Raw genomic sequence first — 22,298 nt, forward strand, 5'->3', positions numbered from 1 at the left:
AGCACCACCTACAAAACCATGGAACTGCAATGGGCACAAAGACAGTATATTTGATTCCTTTGCCAATATTTTCATGACATATATTGAAACAACAACTCTAAGCAAAACAGTCTTTAGAACAACAGTTTGGAAATGCTACATACACGATATCTTTGCCCTCTGGGACATGAGTAAACCAGACATCGAAGCCTTTGTTGAACAAACAAACTTACATCACCCAACTATTGAATTCACGGCCAAAACATTTGACACTGAGACTGCGTTTTTAGACACGGTTGTATACAAAGGCACAAGATTCAAGAAAAAATCTATCCTGGATGCAAAGACACATTTTTAACAAAGGCAAACCTTCTTGCACGCACATTTCACCTCGTGTCACTCTCCAAATGTTAAAAAAAAGGATTTGTCAAAGGAGAAGCCTTGAGAATCCTACGAAAAAACTCCTCAGAAACAACCTTTAAGGAAAATAATTCAAATTTAAAAAATAACGCTTGATGGACGGAGGCTACCCACAAACTTTGATAGAAAACATACTATCAAAAAGAAAATTCAAAAAAGGGAGTCTAAACTCCTAAAACAAAACAACAAGGAGGAAAAAGAAATATTGCCATTCGTGACACAATACTAGCCCTCAGTGTCTACTATAAAGGAAGCTTGAATGAAAAAATTGAAACTTATACAAAACCAACTGTAACCTGAATAAATTTTAAAGAACCACCAATCATTTCCTTACAAAAAAGGAAAATCATTAAAGGACATGCTCATAAGAGCCAAAAAAAAAGGTTAACAGAGGGTTCCATGCCCGTATTTATATAGATGTGCGGCCTGTCACCCTTTTGTACTTTCTCGCACAACAGGTTTGTGAGTATTTTAGCAATAATTCCAGCTGGCGGTGTTTTATATAACAAGTGTAGTCAACTGTCTCGTTAGTAGTTAGTGCCTAGCTATGTAATAAAATAGGGTGACCCACCCCCTAAGGGTAGCTAAAAATTGCACGACCCACCCCTTGCACAAGGCTCAAAACCTCATGACCCACCCCCTGCTCCGGCCCACCCCCCCCCCCCCATACTTTTTGACCAGTCCCTTACATGTATAAGCATTTTTCGAAAACGGAAAAACATAACACAGCCACCTTTCTCTATTTATTCTTTTAATTATTTCAGATTAAAAACCACTACAATAACCTACTACCGTAGGAGCTCAATACTTTGTATGGCGCCCGAAGGATCATTTTTGAACAGCATAAAATGTCCCTGTATATGTGCAATACTTTTCCTCTGGCCCAGGCCCATCACTTTGTCCGCAAACTCCTCTGCACGAGCGAAGGTCTGGTCAGGATAGAAACGCCTATACATCTTGTAAAGCTGGCTCTTAGAAGCGAGACCAATTTCCTGTTTAAGGTCTACCCTGCCTGGCCGTATGAGGGCTGGGTCGAGCCTGTCAAGATGATTGGTTGTCATGAAAACAAGGCGCTCTTCAGAAGATGCCACGCCATCTAATGTGTTTAGAAGACCGCTGAATGTTACCTGAAACATGAATTTGTTGCGTGAAAAGGTGCTTTCAAGGGGGGTTATTCACACCCCTACTCTCCCATCCCCCCTTTTCCCACCAAAAAAAAAAAAGAGTTTTACCTTTGCTCATTACACTTTCACTACCATTAGAAAACTTTCATTGCACTTTGACTGAAAGCATAACAACGGTCATGGCGACGTCCACATATTTTTTTGTCAAAGCTGTGAGATGCTAACTAAGTATGCTCAGTCATCTTTTCTCAACCTTGGAACTCTAAATGAAGTAATTTCAAATGATTCTATTAAACGGATAGCAAAGCCAAATCGTGTTTTTTTTTTTGGGCAACTTGACAAAGTTGGCCTAGCGTTTTCAAGTTGCTATCCTAAAAATACTGGTCATTGAAAGCCAAAAACATGCATTCATAGTTGACACATAATTTATAGTAGACGAACATTTTGAAACAAGACGCTACGGAGCGTACACTTCGGCGTCGTGGTTGTGCAACTAATTAATTGTAAATGCGGAGGAATAGTAAGAAATCAAATATGGTAAGAGTAAGGTGTTAATTTGTGAAATTATGGGATTTGTCAGGATATTCTGAAAAGAGCAACATCCAAGAGGCCTACTTGCCAAAAACTAGCATTTCGGGACAAATTGTCTCCGAGATATTAGCCCAGTTATGCTCTGATGACTCCATACAAATCCTTCTAAAAAAACAATTCTCTATTTTTCTTAGTCACATCAGGCTTCAAAAACAGCATAGCAGTCTCATGTAATGATTAAAGATATGTAAGGCATGGGTAAGGAGTCAATTACGTTGAGCATGGAATTGGCTAAAACTCAAAGTCACGGGTTCGAATGTTTTGAGGACAATTATTCACTGACTATCAGCTCGCAGGGATGTCGGATTAACACAAGGAAGTTTAACACCAAAGGAACATAGCCTTTACAGAGCTTTAAAACACGGCATCCACCAACACAAACTTGACTCGAACTTTGAGTAAAACTAAACAGCCTCTACCAATAATAACAAACTCTCACTTGAACTTCAGATATAGTACGGCTTCCGCCAACTTGTAAACACAGAATTTGAAAATCGACTTTCGTCACACTTGACTAAACACAGCAGTCCAGATCGTGGGAAAAAACTTAGTTCTTCAAAAGAACTCGCTTGGAACTTGTATACCGTTTGACATAAGGTTCTAGAAAATACTAAAAAGCAGGCGAATAGTAGTAGCTTTTCGACATATTTTATGATTTCAGTAACTGATGCAAATCTGCTGACTCATACTGAAATGTAAACATGCCCTACTTAATTATTCATGGCAAATCCAAAAACGTAGAGAACGTTCGAGAAAGTCACGCAACGCATGAAAGCAATTTTAGTACGTAACACTCAACAAAGACAAAATGTCTTTTTGCAGCATTTTGTAACTTTAAATTCATCATAAAACAGTTCGAAAGGAGGGCTCACTCGTGAAATGTTTTTCAACACTCGAAGAGAAATTTCGTGTCTCTGCGCGGCCACGAAATATCCTCTATTTATTCCTCGAGTAATTAAAGACTAAACTCGAAGTGATCTCAAGATATCACGAAGTAGTCCGGTCTCATTTCGTGAAATAGTTGAAACAAGCCGAAAAGTCACGAACTTGCACGCCCAATCTTGTCCCGAAACTAGTGCATCATTTCATAACTATTTTTCATATCCCAAACTACCTTGGGTCGCAGTAGCGCAATCGGCTAATCCCTCAACTTACAGTCTCCTCTGATCTGACGGGTCACACAGGTGAGTCGGTTCAAACCCCGGGAAAGCCAAAATAATAATTCTTTCTTCCTCGAAAAAGTTAAAGAATAAATCAAAGAAATCGAAGTGATCTCGAGATATCTCGAATTAATTCGGCTCTCTCTTCGTCAAATAGCCGAAAACCTACAGACTTTGCATGCCCAATCTTGTCAAAAAATTGTAACTTTGATACATTCCTGAGCGTCGCGAAACCTTTACTTCGCGCTCCGCCGAAGTAATAAAACTGAGCTTTATCTCATGGTTTTCTTGTATTCCAAAGTGTTTTTTGGGGGTTTCAAAGAAATAGCAAAAAGAATTTTTAAATAGCTCCTTCAATTTTCATTTCCACTACAAAAAAACAAAAAAAAACAAAAAACAAACAAACTTAATTTCCATCCGCAAACTGACAAGCTGTTTTTTTGGTTATAATTTCCAGACAGATTACACTTTTAAGGTAAGTTTAAAAGGTGCCAAATTAATATGTATATTTAAACAATGATTAGCTTTAATAAACAAAACCAGCGATCTACATTTACTTCAATTTGTATTTACCCTGTTTGGATAGCTATATGCCTTTCCCTCTTCCTTTTCATCTGTTCTCTTAACAAAAGCTGCATCAATATCTTCTAACAGCACTATACTCTGCTGTGGTGCACAGCTCATTAGATGGATGAGGCGGTCATCTGACAGGCTGCGGTCACTTAAGTTCATCACACAAATACTATAATCCAGTTCTCCAGCTAATGCTTGACTAGAAGATAACAAGAGCAAACCATGCTTTTCGTTAAGAAAGTAGGTATAATGTAACTTCTACAACAAGATTCTCTTGCTTTCTTACAGAAGGAAAGGAACTGAAGGAACAGTATATGTCTGTTAAATTCCTTGCCATCACTAATCATTCTGCTTACACATGCCATCTCTCCTTGCTCGTCCCCCAGTGGGGACATTAACCTGGTGATGTCAAAGGAGTGGAGAGAGATGGCTGTAATCGCAGGCCATGGTGAGACAAAATTAAAATGTTTTCATGACAGATTAGTACTCGCAGCTGAATATACCCCAAAATCTTGCAGTACAGTATAGTGGGAAAACACGCTGGAATCTCAGCTAAAGCTGTGTAAAACATGCCACCACCAAAAAAATGAATAAATAACTAAAAAAATATAACTTTCTGTTATTGTATAAATTTTAACTTGCACATTAAAGATAAGTAAAACTTGGTTTAAATGCTCAAGCAATAATCAGAGCAAGAACGTAGGAATGGAAAAATGGACATACATGAAGCTACTTTTTCCACACCCTGGAGGTCCATAAAGTAGGTAACCTCTCCTGTATGGTATACCTAAAAAAAAACAAAAACAGCACTGAATGAAAGTTAAGCTTAGCAATAGCACATTCAGCAAAGTTAGGAGGTTGAAGAATAAAGGCAACCAGTTTAACACAAAAATGAGGTGAAGTATTGAGTGCAGGAACGAAATGCAAAAACTGACTGCTGGTCCCTCATTAGGGATTTTCTATGTTCTAAAGTAATTGTATGTGCTTAGTTGAATTGTCTTGCTAACGTCAGTTTTTCAGTTAGCAAGATGTATATTTCTAAAGGTGGTCCTATTCACAAGCCGTAAAGGCTTCCTTGGGCTCCCTTGCCTCATCTTTTTCCTATATATTTAACTTGTATCAGTGGCAAAAAAAAAATATGATTAATAATAAAACATAAACATAAGGTATAATATAAAATCTTTAGTTTGAATCCCAAATAAAGGGCTTTTTCAAATGTCTGCCAGACTCACAGCCAATGAACAAAATAACCTCTATTGTCAGCAAGATCAGAAATACATATATTACCAACATATTCACGCAAACAGTACAAATGCACTGTTAACCTTCTTTCCAAGCATTTTGAAATTTACTGACTCCTGCTGCTGGCTTCACATCCAGGCTTTTTTGTTTGTTTTTACAATGTCTGCTAAAACAGGCCAAAATATCTGAAGGGTAGGGGGTGTCCATTTGAAATAATTTTTCCAGACTTGAGGTCATGCAAAACTGGCAATAATCGAATATGTACTTACACGTATCATGTTGTGGAGGCAAGCAAAAATTAAGAAATAAAGGCGAGGAAGTGCATTATTTTCTAGAAAAGCATCATCTATTCTAATCACCAAACTTAAGGCTTGACAAAGAGCTAGAAATCATGTTGTTCATAATAAAGAATAGTTTCCAAACAACTTCTTTGCCTTAGAAGGTCACTAACATTTCTTTGTGTAGTGAATTTCTGGAGCAGACTTTCGGTCATCCTGCTTGATATCAAAAATTATAAATAAAAAGGATCATGTTTCACCAACAAAACAGACAATACATGATGACATGTGAAACAGTGGAATATTTTTTCCACTTTTCATTTTGAATGTTCTTTTGAGACTTTTTTCTACATTTTAAAGTTTGGTTCATTATTTTAGTAGCATTTTTAGTCTACCGATATTTTCAGAGGTTAGCAAATATCTGTTGAGGATATACTTTTATATGTAAGGAATCAGACGTCTGATGCTACTATAAATTAAACAAACAGATTTGCTGCAAACATTTGAATAAAACATGTTACTAGTTTGCAAACAAATGATATTCAAACCATTCCACTGGTTGGTCAAATGCTTTGAACAAATTTTTTAAAAGCATTCAAATGGATAGTACTGAAACAGCAAACAGCTATCCCATTGAAGACCCTTGAAGTAGATTATGGCTCGTTTGAGTTGCTTTATTTTCTTTACAAGAGATTGTTTCATAGATAAAACACATCCTTGATTTTAGTAAACCTTAAAATTTAAGCAAACAGGTGAGGCATATAAGTGAGTCCTTACGGCGAACATCTTCTCACTCTAGCCATATAAAAATGTTCAGTTATATCTCAGACAGTATGTCAACTGAAAAAATTTACTATTTAATTAATACTCTGTAATTTTGGTTTTCAACATACACCAAAAGAGCGTGCTATACGTACTTTAGAAATATTGCCATAAAAAAAAGAAAATGTTTCAACAATACTTAAAAGGTGTTTCTAAAGACGTGAACAGTGATGTTTAAGCGTTTAAACAGTACATAATTTTCAAATACTGCAAATTTAGGCCACTAAAAGAAAATAGAAAATTCCAGGGGAAGTGGGGGGGTTATGTAAGGCCCCTCTGGAATGGAAATTCTGGTGGGGTGGGGGTCTAATCTAAAAGACCATCTGGCGTGGTGGGGGGGGGGGGGGGTGGGTATGGATACTTTCTGGAATTACACAAGATTGGACACCATTTTTGTTGCACCCTTTCTAGACGCAATGGCTGGTGTGTACATATGTACAAGTGTTTTCTTATCATTTAAACCTGGTGCTGAGTGTTCAAATACTACATAACTTTATATCTGCAGGGTGAACTTGTAGATGGCAGTCCGTAAGAAAAACACTACAAACACTGGCATATAAAATTTATAAAACTTGATTAGACTTTCAAACCTCTGTCCATGTACCACTTAGGGGATGCAATAAAATCCCTAACATCAGCTAAGATTCTCTCTGATACACCATCGTCAAGAATAACAGAGTCTATTGGTCTTTTTCGTCGCGGAAACCCGAACGGTTGCCAATCTGTCCCTCTTGCAACGTACATGACAGTTTTGCCCTCCTGCTTTGCAAGGGCCGTGCTTCTTGCTTCACTCAGAATATCAAAGAACAGCTGCTTATTTGTGGCAAGCGATGTTAGAGTTACAGATTCCCAAGGGGCCCCACTCGAAAGGTCTACCATTTTTTCAGCTCGAGTTCTTTCCACTCTCACAAAGCTCTTCTTGTATCTGAAGAAATGCACCCCGGGACTAGGCGAAAAATCAAAATTTGTTTGCACTTTTCCCGTTTCTTGTTGGACGAATGTTGTCTGAACGCTAAGATGCTGAGCTCGCCGGCCCTGAGCTGCAATCCATTGCAAGACCCACTGATAACTCTTGTCATTACTTGGAACTTCGAGGGTGATAATGGCGTACCGACGAAATAAGGTGTATGCGTGCAAGCTTCCTTTTCTCAATACAGCAAGTCCAGCTCCTACCCCTACTAGACCGAAACCAGCTGAAAAATAAGGATTACTCCCCAAAGATGCGATCAGTTCCGAAAGAGGCATTTTCTAAACCTGTTTAGTTCATATTTTGAGTCTTGTCTTCACTGCCATCGCCGCCATGTGTAATTTTCGGTGAGCCCGCAGTCTTGCTGCCAGAGGCCAATTGCAGACAGAGACTCTTTGTCATGTAATTTGCATTAGGTGTACGCTTTGTTGATAATCAGCTTTTGTTTTATGATCTTTAAAAAATCTCCTCTCCCCTAGCCCCTTAGGAAGGCTTGATACTCAGGCTATTATGACCTATTATGAATTTTGGCCGTCACGCCAAGATTCAAATCAATTTATTAAAATCCCTTTTGTCTGAAATTTGAAAAACATTTTCATTTCCATTACCGGATTAGCATAAGCGCTATTGGCAATTACCTTTGATTAAAGATATTTATGTATAAAGATATTTATTTATGTATATTTATGTATGTAAATCTCCACGCATGTACTTAACACAACTTCCCTCTCAGCTTGGCACAAGACATCTATCAATCAACCACAGTTTTCTTTTTTTGAAACTCAACACCGCCATAACATTCCCTCATACAATGACTCTCAGTTCAAAAAAACAGTCAATAATAATTCAGTGTTAGATACAATTGCGTGGCAGTCTTTGGCAATGAAGAGCGAACGATGCCGAAGCACGTCGCTTACGGCCCATCACTTCTTTACATTGCTTAATTTTGTTGTTTTACTGATCGCTGCAGCCTCGTTCTTCTGTAATATGTATCTGCTTCGAAGAGAAATCGAGTCTGTGAAGACCGATATTCGTCCACTGTTGGAGAGACACAAGGAAATCTCTTCGCGGCAATCTGCAGACATAGTTTTCAGGTCGCGGAATATTCGTCAGTTGGATGAAGGAGGGGGAGGCCATGGAATGATGAGTGTAGCCCCTAGCCCAAATGACACAGGGAACGGTCATGGCGGAAAGATGACGGTAGCGCCTGGGCCGGATGACGGAGGAGGTAGTCATGGCGGAATGATGACTGTAGCCCCCGGACCTGATGGCCGAGGAGGAGGACATGGAGGAATGACGACATCAGCCCCTGCACCAGATGAAGGAGGAGGCGGTCATGGCGGAATGATGACTCTAGCCCGTGGGCCAGATGACGGGGGAGGTGGTCATGGCGGAATGATGACTGTAGTCCCCGGACCCGATGGCGGAGGGGGAGGTCATGAGGGAATGACGACATCAGCCCCCGCACCAGATGAAGGAGGGGGTGGTCATGGCGGAATGATGACTCGAGCTCCTGGGCCAGATGATGGGGGAGGTGGTCATGGCGGAATGATGACTGTAGCTCCCGGACCTGATGGCGGAGGGGGAGGTCATGGGCTGATGACGGCCGCCACCAGATCACTTAACCAAGGAGCCAATGCGACTAATGAACCTCCACAAGCAAGAGAGCAACGAAGCAGTACTACTGAGCTGTCAGGAAGAGAAACTACAACACAGGGGCCTGATCAAACGACGGTGACTCCCCCAAATACTGGACTGAATCAACCGAGCACTGCCAAGCCGACTGTAGGTGAGTGAAGGGATTAAACAACAGAAATCTATGAACTCCTTACCAGTAATGCGCAAACTATAATACGCAATGCGTCGAGACATGGTTTTGTTGACCGCCACTGCAGCAACACTGCAGGGGCGATGAAATTGTAGTAAACAAGTGTCTTTTTGTGATACGAGACAAAGATACCTTTCCGCAACTGCTGTGTTGGAGAAATAATTGACTACGAAGAGAGTGATTCGCAAGCCTTTCAGAATAAACACAACTATATTTGAACTGATCCAACGCGGTAAACATTCATAAACGATCAGTGAGACGAAAAGCATAAATCCTCAATAAAATCACCTGCACATGTTCTTGACGTGTTCTCGACGTAACAATTCTGACACGTGACCGCTGACCGGAAAATCTTAGAAGTATCTAAATGTCCGTTCTACTTTCCAAACTATTTGACAACTTTAATTCGTATTAATTTAACTACCAAAAAAGTGCGTTATATGTTGTGAATTTGTTTCTAGATCCAGTGGGTAAGGAGCAGGCGCCGGTAACAAGCGAAGGAATGAACAAAACAATTGAGCGGTATTTAGCAGAGTACGCGAGGAAACACCTTGGTAAGCCAGTGCACCGAATTCATATTTCCCCGACTTTTTTTTTTGCGCCATAGCTCGAATAACCAAACATCTATTGGACGAAACGGCTTGTTAATTAATGGCAATTAAGCACTAGAGAAGACTCAGAGAAACGTTATACTACCGAGAGCTCCTAATCGACCCCTGAGATGAGATTCCCTAAAAGTGGACCTATTGTTTTGCTCAACTACTGCAGTAGGGGATATAGGGCATGGGCCACCAAGGTCCCCATCTTATTTTCATGCAAAACTGAAGCCCTCAATCCAGGACCCCCCCCCCCCCCTTCCACCCACCCCTCTTATCTTGGGATGAATGGGTCCCCAACTTACTTGACGATCGATCAGATCCCGCAACTGATCTGTTCGAAATATTTTCCATTTTTGAAATATACCTGTACCGTATACAGAGAATACCAGAGCCATAGACATTTCCCACGCCAAAAGGTACTCAGGAATGCCAATTAAAAAACCTGAAAACCGGTTTATGCTGTGGCGTGTACAACGGGTGGTGCTTAAAAATCCCGGCGATGCTTGCGCCCGCTACATTATTCCTCCTGAAAATTAAGCGGATAGCGACAGCGAAAACTGTTCATTTTACAAAAATTACCAGAAGCTACTTGTAATACAACAATTACTTGCACATTGTTGTTTACATTTGTTATTTAAGTATTAAAAATTATTTCCTTAGATTTTAATCGCTTTTTATTTATGTTGTCATGAGTGCATGGAATAACTTATGGTATCCGATGCTTTCTCTTGACAATCCTTGAATATCGCACTCAAGGCAAACCAGTCAAATTAAAGTATTATGAACATGTACGTCACTGCACGAAAAATTGGATTTTCACAAATTTACTCGGTGCAAATATGATGCAAAAAAGTGCAAACTAGGAGTAAATCAAAAGCAAGGATGGTAAATACTGCGTTTGCTTGCCTGTTTACATGGGGTTGTAAATTTGAGGGCAAATGCGGTATTTACCATCTTTGCCTTATATTTAACCTAATTTTGCACTTTTTTGCACCAATTTGCACAGAGTAAATTTGATGTAAATCAAATTTTTCGTGCAGTATACGATGTTTGCTATCTCGTTTTTAGGCCCCATGTTTGTGCCTGGTGCCACTGCACCTGATGAAAATCCTCTGAAGTCATTTGTTGATCAGTCCGTGTCAACTGCTCTAATCAAATACTTTGAAGACAAGGGGGACCCAGGTATTCAAGTCAATAGTAGCCCCAAAAGTGTTTCAACTCTTAGAACAAACGGCGCCATCCTTAAAGTAAAAAACTTGCGCGGAAACGGAATTTCAGGAGATTGGCGATCGTTTAGCGACTTTATTACTCTATTTTTTAATTTTCATTTCTATTTTTTTCTGAACTTTCCAAGTGCATGCACAGTGGAAGAATGAGCCAATGTTGTAAAGGAGCCCATCACCTACTGACGTTACCAGAAATGCGTTAATCGCAAAAAACTCGTGATCTGTAATAGACTAGTAGTAAGAACAAAGGGAAAAAAGCTAAGGGAAAGCCAAAACAAAAACGAAAAAATATACAAGAAAGAAAACAACATCTTAGCCGAGAGTCGAACCTGGACCGGGCGTCTCCCACCGTCGCTCGCGGTCTCGCGCCCGTACATATTTCCTTCCCCTGCTCTTCTGAACGCCCGCAACGCAGGCTAGAGAACTGTGAATAACAGATCACTTAAAAAATAACTAAAAACTTGCAGGCTAAAAGCTCACCTATTTTGTAATAAAGCTTGCATGGATCCGTTCACAGGTTTAGCCGTGTCATGCTGGTTTTGCTATAGTTTTCTACACAAACCTCCGACAGTACATTTAAATGGTGCAAAACGTTTGTTTCTCTTTGAGTTACCGACTTAACACTGTCATTTTCTCTTTGTAGACGTTCAAACAATCCCAGGTCCTCCTGGACCCCAAGGTCTTCAAGGTCCTGCGGGTCCCCCAGGGATACAAGGTCCTCCGGGTACTCCCGGGGCATCTGGTCCTGCTGGTGCAGCAGGATCCCCCGGAGCATCAGGTTCTCCCGGACCTCCCGGAGCCCCTGGTGCCGCTGGAAATGCCGGCCCACCAGGACCTCCGGGACGTCGTGGCTTACGTGGTCTTCCTGGACCCCCTGGACCTCCTGGTACTGGGGGAACAACACCAGTGGTTCAGCCAAGGGAGCCAAATCAAGGATCTCAAGAGCCTGTGCAAAAAGGACCATCCTTAGAAGGATTTTGTAAGTTGATGTTTAATATGTTGTTTACTATTTTGAAGTGTTATTTGAAGTTCGATTTGAAATCACAAAAAGTATGATTTCTGACCAAACCTGCACGACACGAAGTTCGATTGCCACTTTATTACAGGCTTTTTGACATCGCAGAATTCAGGAAGTAAGGCAATATTTTATACCCCCGAGCAAGCTCTCCGGGACGCTAGCTAAATATTTTATTGATCAAGTAGCCGGTTTATTGGAAAAGTGGCAACAAAAAGGCTTTTTGAAACAGAAATGGTGCGATATAGAGCAAAAATGGAGTGATTTAAATCAGATTGATGTGATTTAGTACATGAATTACGTGAGTTAGAACAGATGTGATTTAGAGCAAAAAATAGTTTGATTCGTGAATAAATCACATTGCTGAGAGCCAATCAGACTGCAGTTATAACCAGTCATTTCAAAATTTGCATAATAAAGTATAATATGGTCAACTTCCGGTGTAAAGAATTGAAACTGATTTGTGTTGCTTTTCAATTTTCACTTTTTATTTTAGCCAAACCCAACATTACTACTAGGCCAAAACAACCTGGCCCAGCCACAAAAGGAGATATGATACAGCTGCAATGTTTGGCTCATGGCACTCCAAAACCGGAAATTATCTGGGTAAAGAAGAATAGCGGAAGAGCTGTCATCGGAAGTAACTTTATTCTGGAGTCCGCTCTCCCAGAGGATTCTGGGATATGGACGTGCAGGGCGAGTAACTTAATGGGTACTGACACCGCTGATGTTGAGATCATCGTCGCAAGTGAGTGGTTTTATATACAAGTTAGGACTAGTTTTCATCCTGAATTTTTTTTAAAGGTGAAGTTAGGCGTCGGCCCATTTACCCACCAGCTTGTTGAGATATACATAGTTGTACTGTTGTATTTTTTGTGCTTACAATGAAGACGAAAAGAGAGCTTGTTTATACTGAATAGGCTCTCTTCATTTTTTTCCTAATAATAATGCAATTCGCTTGTTTTAATCAAAACGAACGAAAGTGGCAACGAGCAACATTTGACTGCACTAGCAATTGTCTTAACTGAACTTGTGAATAAACTGCATCCTGAGGACCATTCTGAATCCGCTTGCTATCGATGCAGCTTCATGGAGGCTCCTTCTTCTTCATAATGAACAATTTCTGCTCATTGTTTTGTTGTTGTTGTTGTTGTTGTTTTTAGCGGAACCCAAGTTTACCACTGCCCCAGTTCCCAAGATAACAGCTTTTACGGAACAAGTCACAGAAATTAAATGTGCAGTGGAAGGTTTTCCGACACCAAAAATCGAGTGGCGTCGCCAAGGAAACAAGGAACTTCCGCGCGGAAGACACTACATTTACAATAACAACCTTTTCTTGCGTAATCCAATCAAGGAGGATGAAGACATTTACATGTGTCACGCAGAAACTCCAGTCGGGTCTGTGATGGGTGGTACAGAAGTCACAGTCCTAACGTATGGTGAGTGCACCTTTTTGCTACCCTTTTCATAATTGCAGCCTTATAAAATACACATTGCAATAAACATCCATACAAAAATTAGAAAAAAAAAAGAGTTAAGCATTCATCAGAAAATCATCAAGTGAGTTATCATTTCACACATTTTTAAATGATCTAACGGAAGCCCACGAGGTAAATAACCAGATACCTGCTGCACAGTCATAATAATTATTATAGCTGTTGTGTGAAGTACTACGGCTGACACAAGCAGTTATTACTGAGAGATTAAGAATCACGTTTATACCAAATGGCAAAAGTGAATTTGTACCACGTGACTTAATTGTCGCTTTCTGTTTATTACTTCGTTTACTCAACAATAAGTATTTTCACCCCAGTTTCATCCATAAGAATTGTTCTGGACAGTTCTTGTCTGCTTATTTTTTATTCTGAGAAATTCTCGTCTTGAATCTGACGTTTCCCTTTTCAAGTTTTCGTAAACGTGACTCTTAAGCTTTCTGCGGGAGAAGAAGAGCGGGATAGAGACGCAATAATTACCGCATCCAATGAAACTCAATATGCGCCAGTCTACAGCTGACTCTGCGCTGTCATCAGTTCAAGGTCGAGTTAGCAGTGGCGTTTTATATGCAGAATTTTGTTATTATTCCTCCTCTTCCTCCTGTCTATCCTTTATTAGAGACCTTTAGATCAGAGGACGAGAACGACTACGAGTACGAGATTTGACTTCAAGTTTTTGTCGCGGAAGTACTCTAAAAAAAAAAAAAGACACCCCGAAAAGCTTCTTTGGTACCGTTTTGAATCACCAATAACGTTAGCACTGTTATCTTTATTGAAGGAGATTACGTCCTCTTCCGATTGCAAAATGACAAAACTACTAACACTTGATAACTTGTTTCCGCTACTACGACATTCTCACTAAAACTCGTAGAAGAATGACGACGGCTAACACGTTTTCCTGCCAAAATGACGCTGGTTCACGCACACGCACTGTTTACTGCCGAGAAAATCTGGTACTCTTAGTCGTTCTCTTCTGAGAATCTAAAGGCCTCTAATCTCTGAATGACTCCTGTATAAAATATTCACTGCAAAAGGGGTGTATTCATCATTCAGAAACTTAAATCTTTATTTCTTGGCATTGTTTTTAGAGCCTGTGCAAGTTGTTTCTGTCCCAAAAAGTGTAGTAACAGTTAAAGATTATGATGCCCCTTTACGCGTCAACTGCTCTGCTAGAGGCGTTCCTCAACCGAACATCACGTGGTATAAAGACGGCGTCGCCATGCCGACAAGAACAATTATTGACGGTGATGAAGTTATTGCAGAATTGAACCTGGAGCGCCTGAGACCTTCTGAACAAGGCGACTACAAATGTGTTGGTTTTACGTCATTGCGTCCTGAGGATCCTTTCTCGTACACTACAAAAATTCGTAAGCATCCCATTTTCCATTGTTTTTGTACATAAGAATAGATAAGACAAAGAAAAAATAAATATATTTCGTAAAATCCAACCAGTAGTCTATTATCAATGCTGCGTTCTGATTGGTTGAGCTACTACTAGGCTATGTGTTATAGCCTACTAGTAGCGAAAAGCGCTGGCTTTGAAAACCAAAACGATGGCGGCTAAATCGCGTTTTGTTAGCTAAAGTTGTTTTGTCTCGATATTTTTGACCAAATAGTTGGATTTTACTAAAGCAATTATTCCTCTCGCCCTCATGGCCTCTAAGTCAATAGCTCATTCGGTCTTCGGCCTCATGGACTATTGACTCAGAGCCCATTCGGGCTCGAGGAATAATTGTTAAATATTTAAACTGGGAAAAAAAACACACACAAAAAAAACAACAAGAAAAACACAGAGGCAGATAATGTCGAGTCTGCTCCTCGCTGACAGGTTTGCCTTGGCTTACTCAATATCTGGAATGAAATCAATAGTACATATATATGACAACTCTCAACTCCTAAGTAGTGCAAACTAAAACGGAAAATTTCTAGTACTCGTGTCTGGCGTTTAGCTATTCCATTTATTCTTTGGTCTAGGTTAGACTTGCTGTTTAAAAGCGTGGTTGTTTTCCCGTATAACAGGTGTAATAAAATTGATTTATTAATTATTAATATTATTATTATTTATTTACGTTGTTGTGTAGCGAGGGTGTAGACTATTAAAGTTTCTTTTTTATCATTATTATTATTATTATTATTATTAATTAAGACCCAGAAACAGGCTAGTTTTCAGGTAAAAAAAAGCGCGATGAAGACTTCTTTGATGACAATGAGCGCTCACCTAAATCTATAGCTGAGTTGCTGTTATTGTTGTTTTTTTTGTATTTCTTATTATTGGTTGTTTGTTTGTGTGCATCCACAAAGAGCTCAAACAGTGCCGTGAACTACCAAACCCGGTGGACGGTTACAAAATAGCTGACGGCGAAGGTTCCCCTGTGGTGGGTAGTATCGTGCGCTTTGCTTGTAATCCTGGATGTATGCTGTACGGATCGTCGGCGAGAGTGTGTGGCAAAAATGGCCGATGGAGCGGAACTCAGCCTTACTGTAAGTATGGAAAGTACATGATTGTGGAAAAATAGTAAATTTACTATTTTATTTTTGTCCTTAAAAAGAAAAAACAATGGCAAACTTTTGATAGTGCAGCTGGACTAGACAGTGACTAGATGATCAACTTCAATTCTCTTGCGGAAGGAGATAAAGTAATCGCAAAATAGTACTGTGAGAAGACTGGATAGATAGATGGATAGATAGATTGATTGATAGATAGATAGATAGGTAGATAGATAGATAGATAGATAGATAGATAGATAGATAGATAGATGGATGGATGGATGGATGGATGGATGGATGGATGGATGGATGGATGGATGGATGGATGGATGGATGGATGGATGGATAGATAGATAGATAGATAGATCAATAGAGATAGATAGATAGATAGATAGATAGATAGATAGATAGATAGATAGATAGATAGATAGATAGATAGATTGATTGATTGATTGATTGATTCACTTTTATTTGAATACGGTAATTTCATAAGTTACATAACTTCTTTACATGAAAGCCGTATAGAAACAGAAGTAAATACTGAACAACTACACTAAAAATATGTACAAATAATAAAATATAGTAAAATGTAGTCAACAGTTTGCCTGCCTACTAGCCAGTTTTCTTTTAAAGATAGCTTTAGATTCAGACGCTTTTATGTCATTTGGTAATGAATTCCACAGCATTCCTCCTCTGTATCAGAAAGACCCCTTATAATATTCTGTTTTTGGAACGTGGTCCAGTACAACATTATATTCCGCATTTCTTAGCATAGACTTATAAGGGTTGTTCTCACAGACATTCGAGAAAAGATCGCTTAAGTAACTAGGTACATTTCCATTCACTGTATCATACATTAATAAACTTAAGTGCCTTTGACGCCTTGAGGCAAGCTCTTCCCAGTTTAGTTGTTTTCGTATTTGTGCTGAACGAACGTCATAACCTTGAAAGGTTATTATGCGTGCAGCACGATTTTGTAATTTCTGGATCCTAGTGGCAAGTCCCTGGTCTAAATTGTCCCAAACAACGTCGCAGTAGTCGAACACAGGCTGGATAAGAGATTTGTAAATAGTATTTAGAAAATCTAATGGTACATAATCACGAGCCTGTTTTAGACCACTGATGGATCGATTGACTTTTGAACAAAGTTTGTCAACATGCTCGTTCCATTTAAGATTTTCATCTAAGTGAATTCCTAAATATTTTGTTGTTTGGACTCGTTTAACATGATTGTTGCCAATCTTAATTGGAAAGTCTCTTCCTAAGTTAGATAATTTGAAGGTAGTTGTTAAGAACATATACTCCGTTTTAGTGACATTTAAGCTTAACTTATTTGCAAGATGCCAGTCCCTAACGCGAGTTAGGTCATTATTTACCTTGGCATATAGTTCAGCAGTGGATACAGAGGACGCATATATCGTGGTATTATCGGCATACATGTGTGCTTTGGTATGGAGAAGACATCCAGGGAGATCATTGAAATAAATTAAAAACAACAAAGGGCCTAAAATTGAACCCTGTGGAACTCCACAACTTATCAACTGGGGCTTCGATACACAGCCCTCTACTACACACTGCTGTTGCCTATCTGATAGGTACGATGAAAAGCAGTCGAGCGTTACACCCTTCAGACCATAGAGCTCAAGCTTTTTTAATAAAATATTATGTGAAACGGTATCAAAGGCTTTGGCAAGATCGAGAAGCACAATCAAATTGGTCATGCCTTTGTCAATGTTAAGATACTAATTATTTGTTAAATGTAACAGCGCTGTCACTCTAGAGTGAAGGGAACGAAATCCAGACTGGTTTTTTGTTAACAGGCCATTTGAATTTAAGTACCCGTATAGTTGATCGTAGACTACCCTTTCACAAATCTTAGAAATGGTTGGCAAGACAGATATTGGTCTATAGTTTTGTGCATCTGTGCGATCATCCTTTTTATACAAAGGAAATACTTTAGCCATTTTCCACTGTGAAGGAAAGAGGCCAGTATCTATGGTTTTGTTTATGGTACAGGTTAAAGAAGTGGCAATAATTGGGCCAGCTTCTTTTAGAAGCCGACATGAGATGTTATCAAGGCCAGTGGCCTTGTTCGGAGATAATTTACCTAATAACTTTCAAACTTCAGTGGCAGAGGTATGTTGTAAATTAAAAGTCGTGGAAACAGGCTTTATGTAAGAGTCAAAACTTGTATTTCCACTAGGCAGTGTGGAGGCTAGGTTTGGACCGACAGATGTAAAATGGTCATTTAAAATCTCACACATTTCTGCGGGTTTTGTGAAGGAATTATCACCACTTTTTAGTTCACTTATTGAAGAGTTACTAGTGCACTTACGATATGTTAATTCATTGATTGTCCTCCATATTTCCTTCGGGTTACCCACATTTTGTTCCACTTCTGATTTATAATAATTCGCTTTTGCCATTTTAATCTCATTATTTATTCTATTTCTTTCTTTTCTATATTTATCCCAGATAGATGGCTGTTTTGTTAATATAGCCTGTCTTTTCAGTCTGTTTCGACCTGTTATCAGCTCCCTCAGATCAGTAGTAATCCAAGGGGATTTTTTATTTCTTACTCGCCGCGTTCTTAGATAGATAGATAGATAGATAGATAGATAGATAGATAGATAGATAGATAGATAGATAGTTTATTAAAATAAATACATGGGCAGCCAGAGACTGAATTGGGTATTTACAAATAAACCTAAGCTAAAAAAAAAAATGAATAATTTACAATACGTCAATACTAAAAATATTAAAAATTCATGCATATAATATATAAAAGCATTCAAACCGAATTTTTTTAATTGTACTTTAGGCACGATGACAAAATAAAAGCTAGTGTTCTTAAAACGGTCCGTCTTCCACTTTGGAAGTGCAAAGTTTCGGTGATTTCTCAGTAAATATGGAGCGTTATTGGCTTCAGTTAATAGCTTGTTAAGTTTGGAGTTTGGACTGGAGCCGCTTCTTCTTTCAGAAATAAATAAATTAATTAGTTAATTGATTTGCGGGAAAAAAAGGTAAAATGATCGTATTATGTTGGAGACTTGGGACAATCAAGTTGTTTGAGCACTATTAAAGTATCAAAATATATAGTTCGTTTGTCAAACGTCAGAACGCTGGTAGATGGAGTTATGATGTTTAATTGATGTATTTGTTGGTAGGTTATAATGTTGGAACGGTGACGTACGAATGCCAGCACTACCGCCTACTCACAGAGGGAGATAGAAACGTTATGAGCGGCACACTGTTGGGCAAATGTGACAACAACTTAGCAGAGGGCTGGTACCGAATCTCAGGAACTGCTGGAACTCAGATGCCTAACTCGTGCCCGGGCCCCGGAAAATGTAACACTCAGTATCCTGGTTGGCTGTTTGGTTCACATCCCCATAAGGATGATGGGTGTGTGGCCATGCAGGTTTGCTTTGGGGATTATTTCTCTGGATGTTGCCAGTATCGCAAGCAGGTACTGGTCAGGAATTGTGGGGGATTTTATGTGTACAAGTTGGGTCCAACTCCTGGATGTAATTTTCGTTACTGTGGGCGAAATGCACCTTAGCCAACGAGACAACTTGGTGGAAGATCATGAACTGGGATTAAAGATAGTCAGTACTGAAGCATTTGTAAACTGACAATGTTTGACTGACAGATCATGTTTTTTGTCACACCTGGTTACGTGTCTTTCTCTTGAGAGTTGTTTAAGATGAAGTGAGAGCTAAATATACGTTTTAGCAATCACGGCAAAAGGTGAAGGGTATTCAATGGAATTAATTATCTATCTTAATTTAACTTAGCTTGTTCTGGATGTCCAGATAGTGACTGAGGAGTGCCACTTTCTCTACTCTTGCTTTGTTTTATTTCTCGCGGCCGCTCCTTACTTCTTACCTCTCACATAGTACTGTTTAGTCTGTTCACAGGCGTGCTCAATTTGCCAAATTCGTCGAAAAAACTGAAAAATACAAGAAAGAAGAAAACCGTCTGAGGACAGACTACTCGCTGCTATTTAAAGACTTTGCCAAGTGTTTGAATGCAGTCTATAATTTGTGTTTGTTCGGAACAGGTACAAATCATAGACTGACCCAAACCCTCGGTAAACGGGGGACGAATTGCCTTGCACACGATAAGATCAGATAGGATGTTAACAGACCTCTTGCTTATACATGTGGAGTTCCCCGACTCGCACGCGATTTTAATTCGGGTCGAAAAAATTGCCATTTGTACACCGTCAAGGATTATAGCTCAGTAGGAAGGGAAATGGGCTGCAAAGTGGGAGGTAATTGGCTCGATATCCGGGGGCGGATCTATACTCAAAGTCTTTCAATACATGAGAATAAGTATCAACGCTTGACACACGACTAGACCTTCACGCGGCACAGATGGCCAAGTCCGACTCTCTTGCTCCAATGGAAGACGAAAAACACTAAAAACAGTCTCTTTAATCAGCGTACTTTCAGGTTAAATACATTGAACTTTGAAAAACAGTGTGTGTTTTTTTTGCCAAAGTGCATGGAGGAAGTGGCCTCGGACGAAATATTTGCAAGTTGGTGATGAAAATTTTCCTGCTAATGTTGGTAGTACTAAACATGCACTCAAGCGGCAAGACACGAACGGAGAAAAAAATGTTGTGTTTATAGTACTTTATAGTTTATATTGCGTATATTACTTTATTTTGAAATATTTGTTATTTACTGTAGTCGCCGCTTTTGGAAAAGATTTCTTTTCTCTCAAAGAGAGGGGGGTGGTGGGGTGGTGAGGATTCCCTTTAGTAGTAGAATACATAGTCCATAAAAAGGCTGGCCACAACGAAGCCAAACAAAAACAAAGCGAACAAGTAGAAAAACGTAGCCGAGTTATTTTAGCCGTCGTCAGTCCGATTCCTGATTCATTGTTCCTTATTCTTGAAGACCTTTAGAGCAGGTCTGTTTGGGGGAGGGGGGAAGGGAGGGAATATGAAACGGGTGCTGGGTGAAAGTATTTATCTAGTACGTGTTTTAGCTTGGCTTTGTTTGAGCTCACGGCTTTCCTCCTTTGCTTTTAAGGCTGAAGGAACAAGTTATTACATGTTATTACTAGAGAAACGTTGATGTAACACTGACCACACCCTTATTTGGCTAAAGTAAGAGATCCTACTAAGCTTAAACGTAAAAGGATTACTTGGTATTTCCCTGCAGTCGACACCTTTCATATAAGTTACCTTCTTACGTGTCTTGTCCAGCAACTAAGGAAGTTGAAATGATTCACTCGGTTTCATACCACAAAGTTTGAATCTATTGCAATCCCAAGAAGAAAATATTGAAATATAAGCTTTTAGGGAGGCCCTTTTACGATTCGTCTCGTTAAATCTAGCCTTCGAGCAAGCTCTTCACTTGGGGGAGCGTCACGAAAAGTCACGCCAGAGCAGCACGCGAAAGTAGACGCGCGGGAGTGCGAGGGGCGAGCGTTCTCTTCAGGCTCGCTTCGCTCCTCATAAATGGAGAGCTTGGTAACACGCTAAGTTAAATATTTTGGAAGTAATAGCTTGGCACTAAAACATATTAGAAAGCACACAACGGAATAAAATTAGTATCGGTCAGTCCTGCTGAGGGTATAAATAAACTAAAGTTGTTGTCGTCGCGTGCTGAACATGTAGTTCTGGGGACAAAAAGCATGAATAAGGAACAGATCCGAGTCTAGAATTTCACCTCGTACATTCATATAAGCTCTAGCGCTCTTCCATCTTACCAGTACGAACAGTACTAACCAAACGATGGCGTCAAGTCGTGCTCCCCCAACCCCAGCTACCTTCGTGTCAGGTCTTCATTTGATTTTTACGCTGACATCAGTTGCTTTTCTTTCATACAAAGTTTATTACTTGGAAAATGAGCTTTCTTTAATTCGAGGAGTAATATCTTCTGAAGAACCAAGCGATGTCGGCATCACCGCGTCTCAAGTGACTCCGCTGTCCACAGTTCCGACAAAAGAACAGCTCATAAGTGAACGAAATCGTCGAGCTCAGTCATCGTCCGCTGACAAACTCAAAGCAAAATGTGCTCAAAATTTGCTAAAGGATCTTCAGGTTTTTTTAATTCATTTTGTGGCTCTTATATCACTGATTATTAACACTGAGCTCTCTACCATTCCCGACCCCCCTCGCCCCCCACCCCCAGGAAGACCGTCGGTACATAATTCCTCAAATCTCTAGTTTCCTTGTTCAAAAACAAAAGAAAGTGCAATATGACTGATGATTTGGGATTTGGGGGATACTTTAACTTGACATTGATGTGGGGTCGATCTTGATTTTCTCTTGCCTTTCTGCGTTTGATTATACACAAGATACCGGTTTTAGTGTTTAAACTCTACATATTTTTTAAAAGTGAAACTGAGCTGCAAACTAGTACTAACAAGGAAAACGGCATTGATAATTGTTCGTTAAAGAATTATTTAGCTTTCGTGACTTACAACATGACGGCATGTGCTCTTCTGCTAAATCTTCCGTTTTTGCTAAAGGTCAT

The 22,298-nt window shown here is 39.6% G+C and overlaps 2 protein-coding genes across 2 annotated transcripts; one reads left to right on the forward strand and one right to left on the reverse strand.

The window, feature by feature from the left end:
* Positions 1 to 1,139: 1,139 nt before the first annotated feature.
* Positions 1,140 to 7,531, reverse strand: LOC140951733 (mitochondrial chaperone BCS1-like). Its single transcript, XM_073401055.1, has 4 exons — positions 6,780 to 7,531; positions 4,571 to 4,634; positions 3,848 to 4,046; positions 1,140 to 1,526 (listed from the first exon to the last, which is right to left on the reverse strand). Exons 1-4 carry the CDS (start codon positions 7,432 to 7,434, stop codon positions 1,188 to 1,190), a joined length of 1,257 nt encoding a protein of 418 aa, XP_073257156.1. The 5' UTR covers positions 7,435 to 7,531; the 3' UTR covers positions 1,140 to 1,187.
* Positions 7,532 to 7,979: 448 nt separating this feature from the next.
* Positions 7,980 to 21,420, forward strand: LOC140951467 (uncharacterized). Its single transcript, XM_073400724.1, has 9 exons — positions 7,980 to 8,945; positions 9,446 to 9,538; positions 10,652 to 10,765; positions 11,453 to 11,788; positions 12,321 to 12,572; positions 12,988 to 13,263; positions 14,406 to 14,684; positions 15,619 to 15,798; positions 18,972 to 21,420. The coding sequence occupies exons 1-9, from the start codon at positions 8,039 to 8,041 to the stop codon at positions 19,364 to 19,366; spliced, it is 2,832 nt and encodes a 943-aa protein (XP_073256825.1). The 5' UTR covers positions 7,980 to 8,038; the 3' UTR covers positions 19,367 to 21,420.
* Positions 21,421 to 22,298: the final 878 nt, after the last annotated feature.

The sequence above is a fragment of the Porites lutea genome, chromosome 11, assembly GCF_958299795.1.
Source record: "Porites lutea chromosome 11, jaPorLute2.1, whole genome shotgun sequence".
NCBI classification, from domain to species: Eukaryota; Metazoa; Cnidaria; class Anthozoa; order Scleractinia; family Poritidae; genus Porites; species Porites lutea.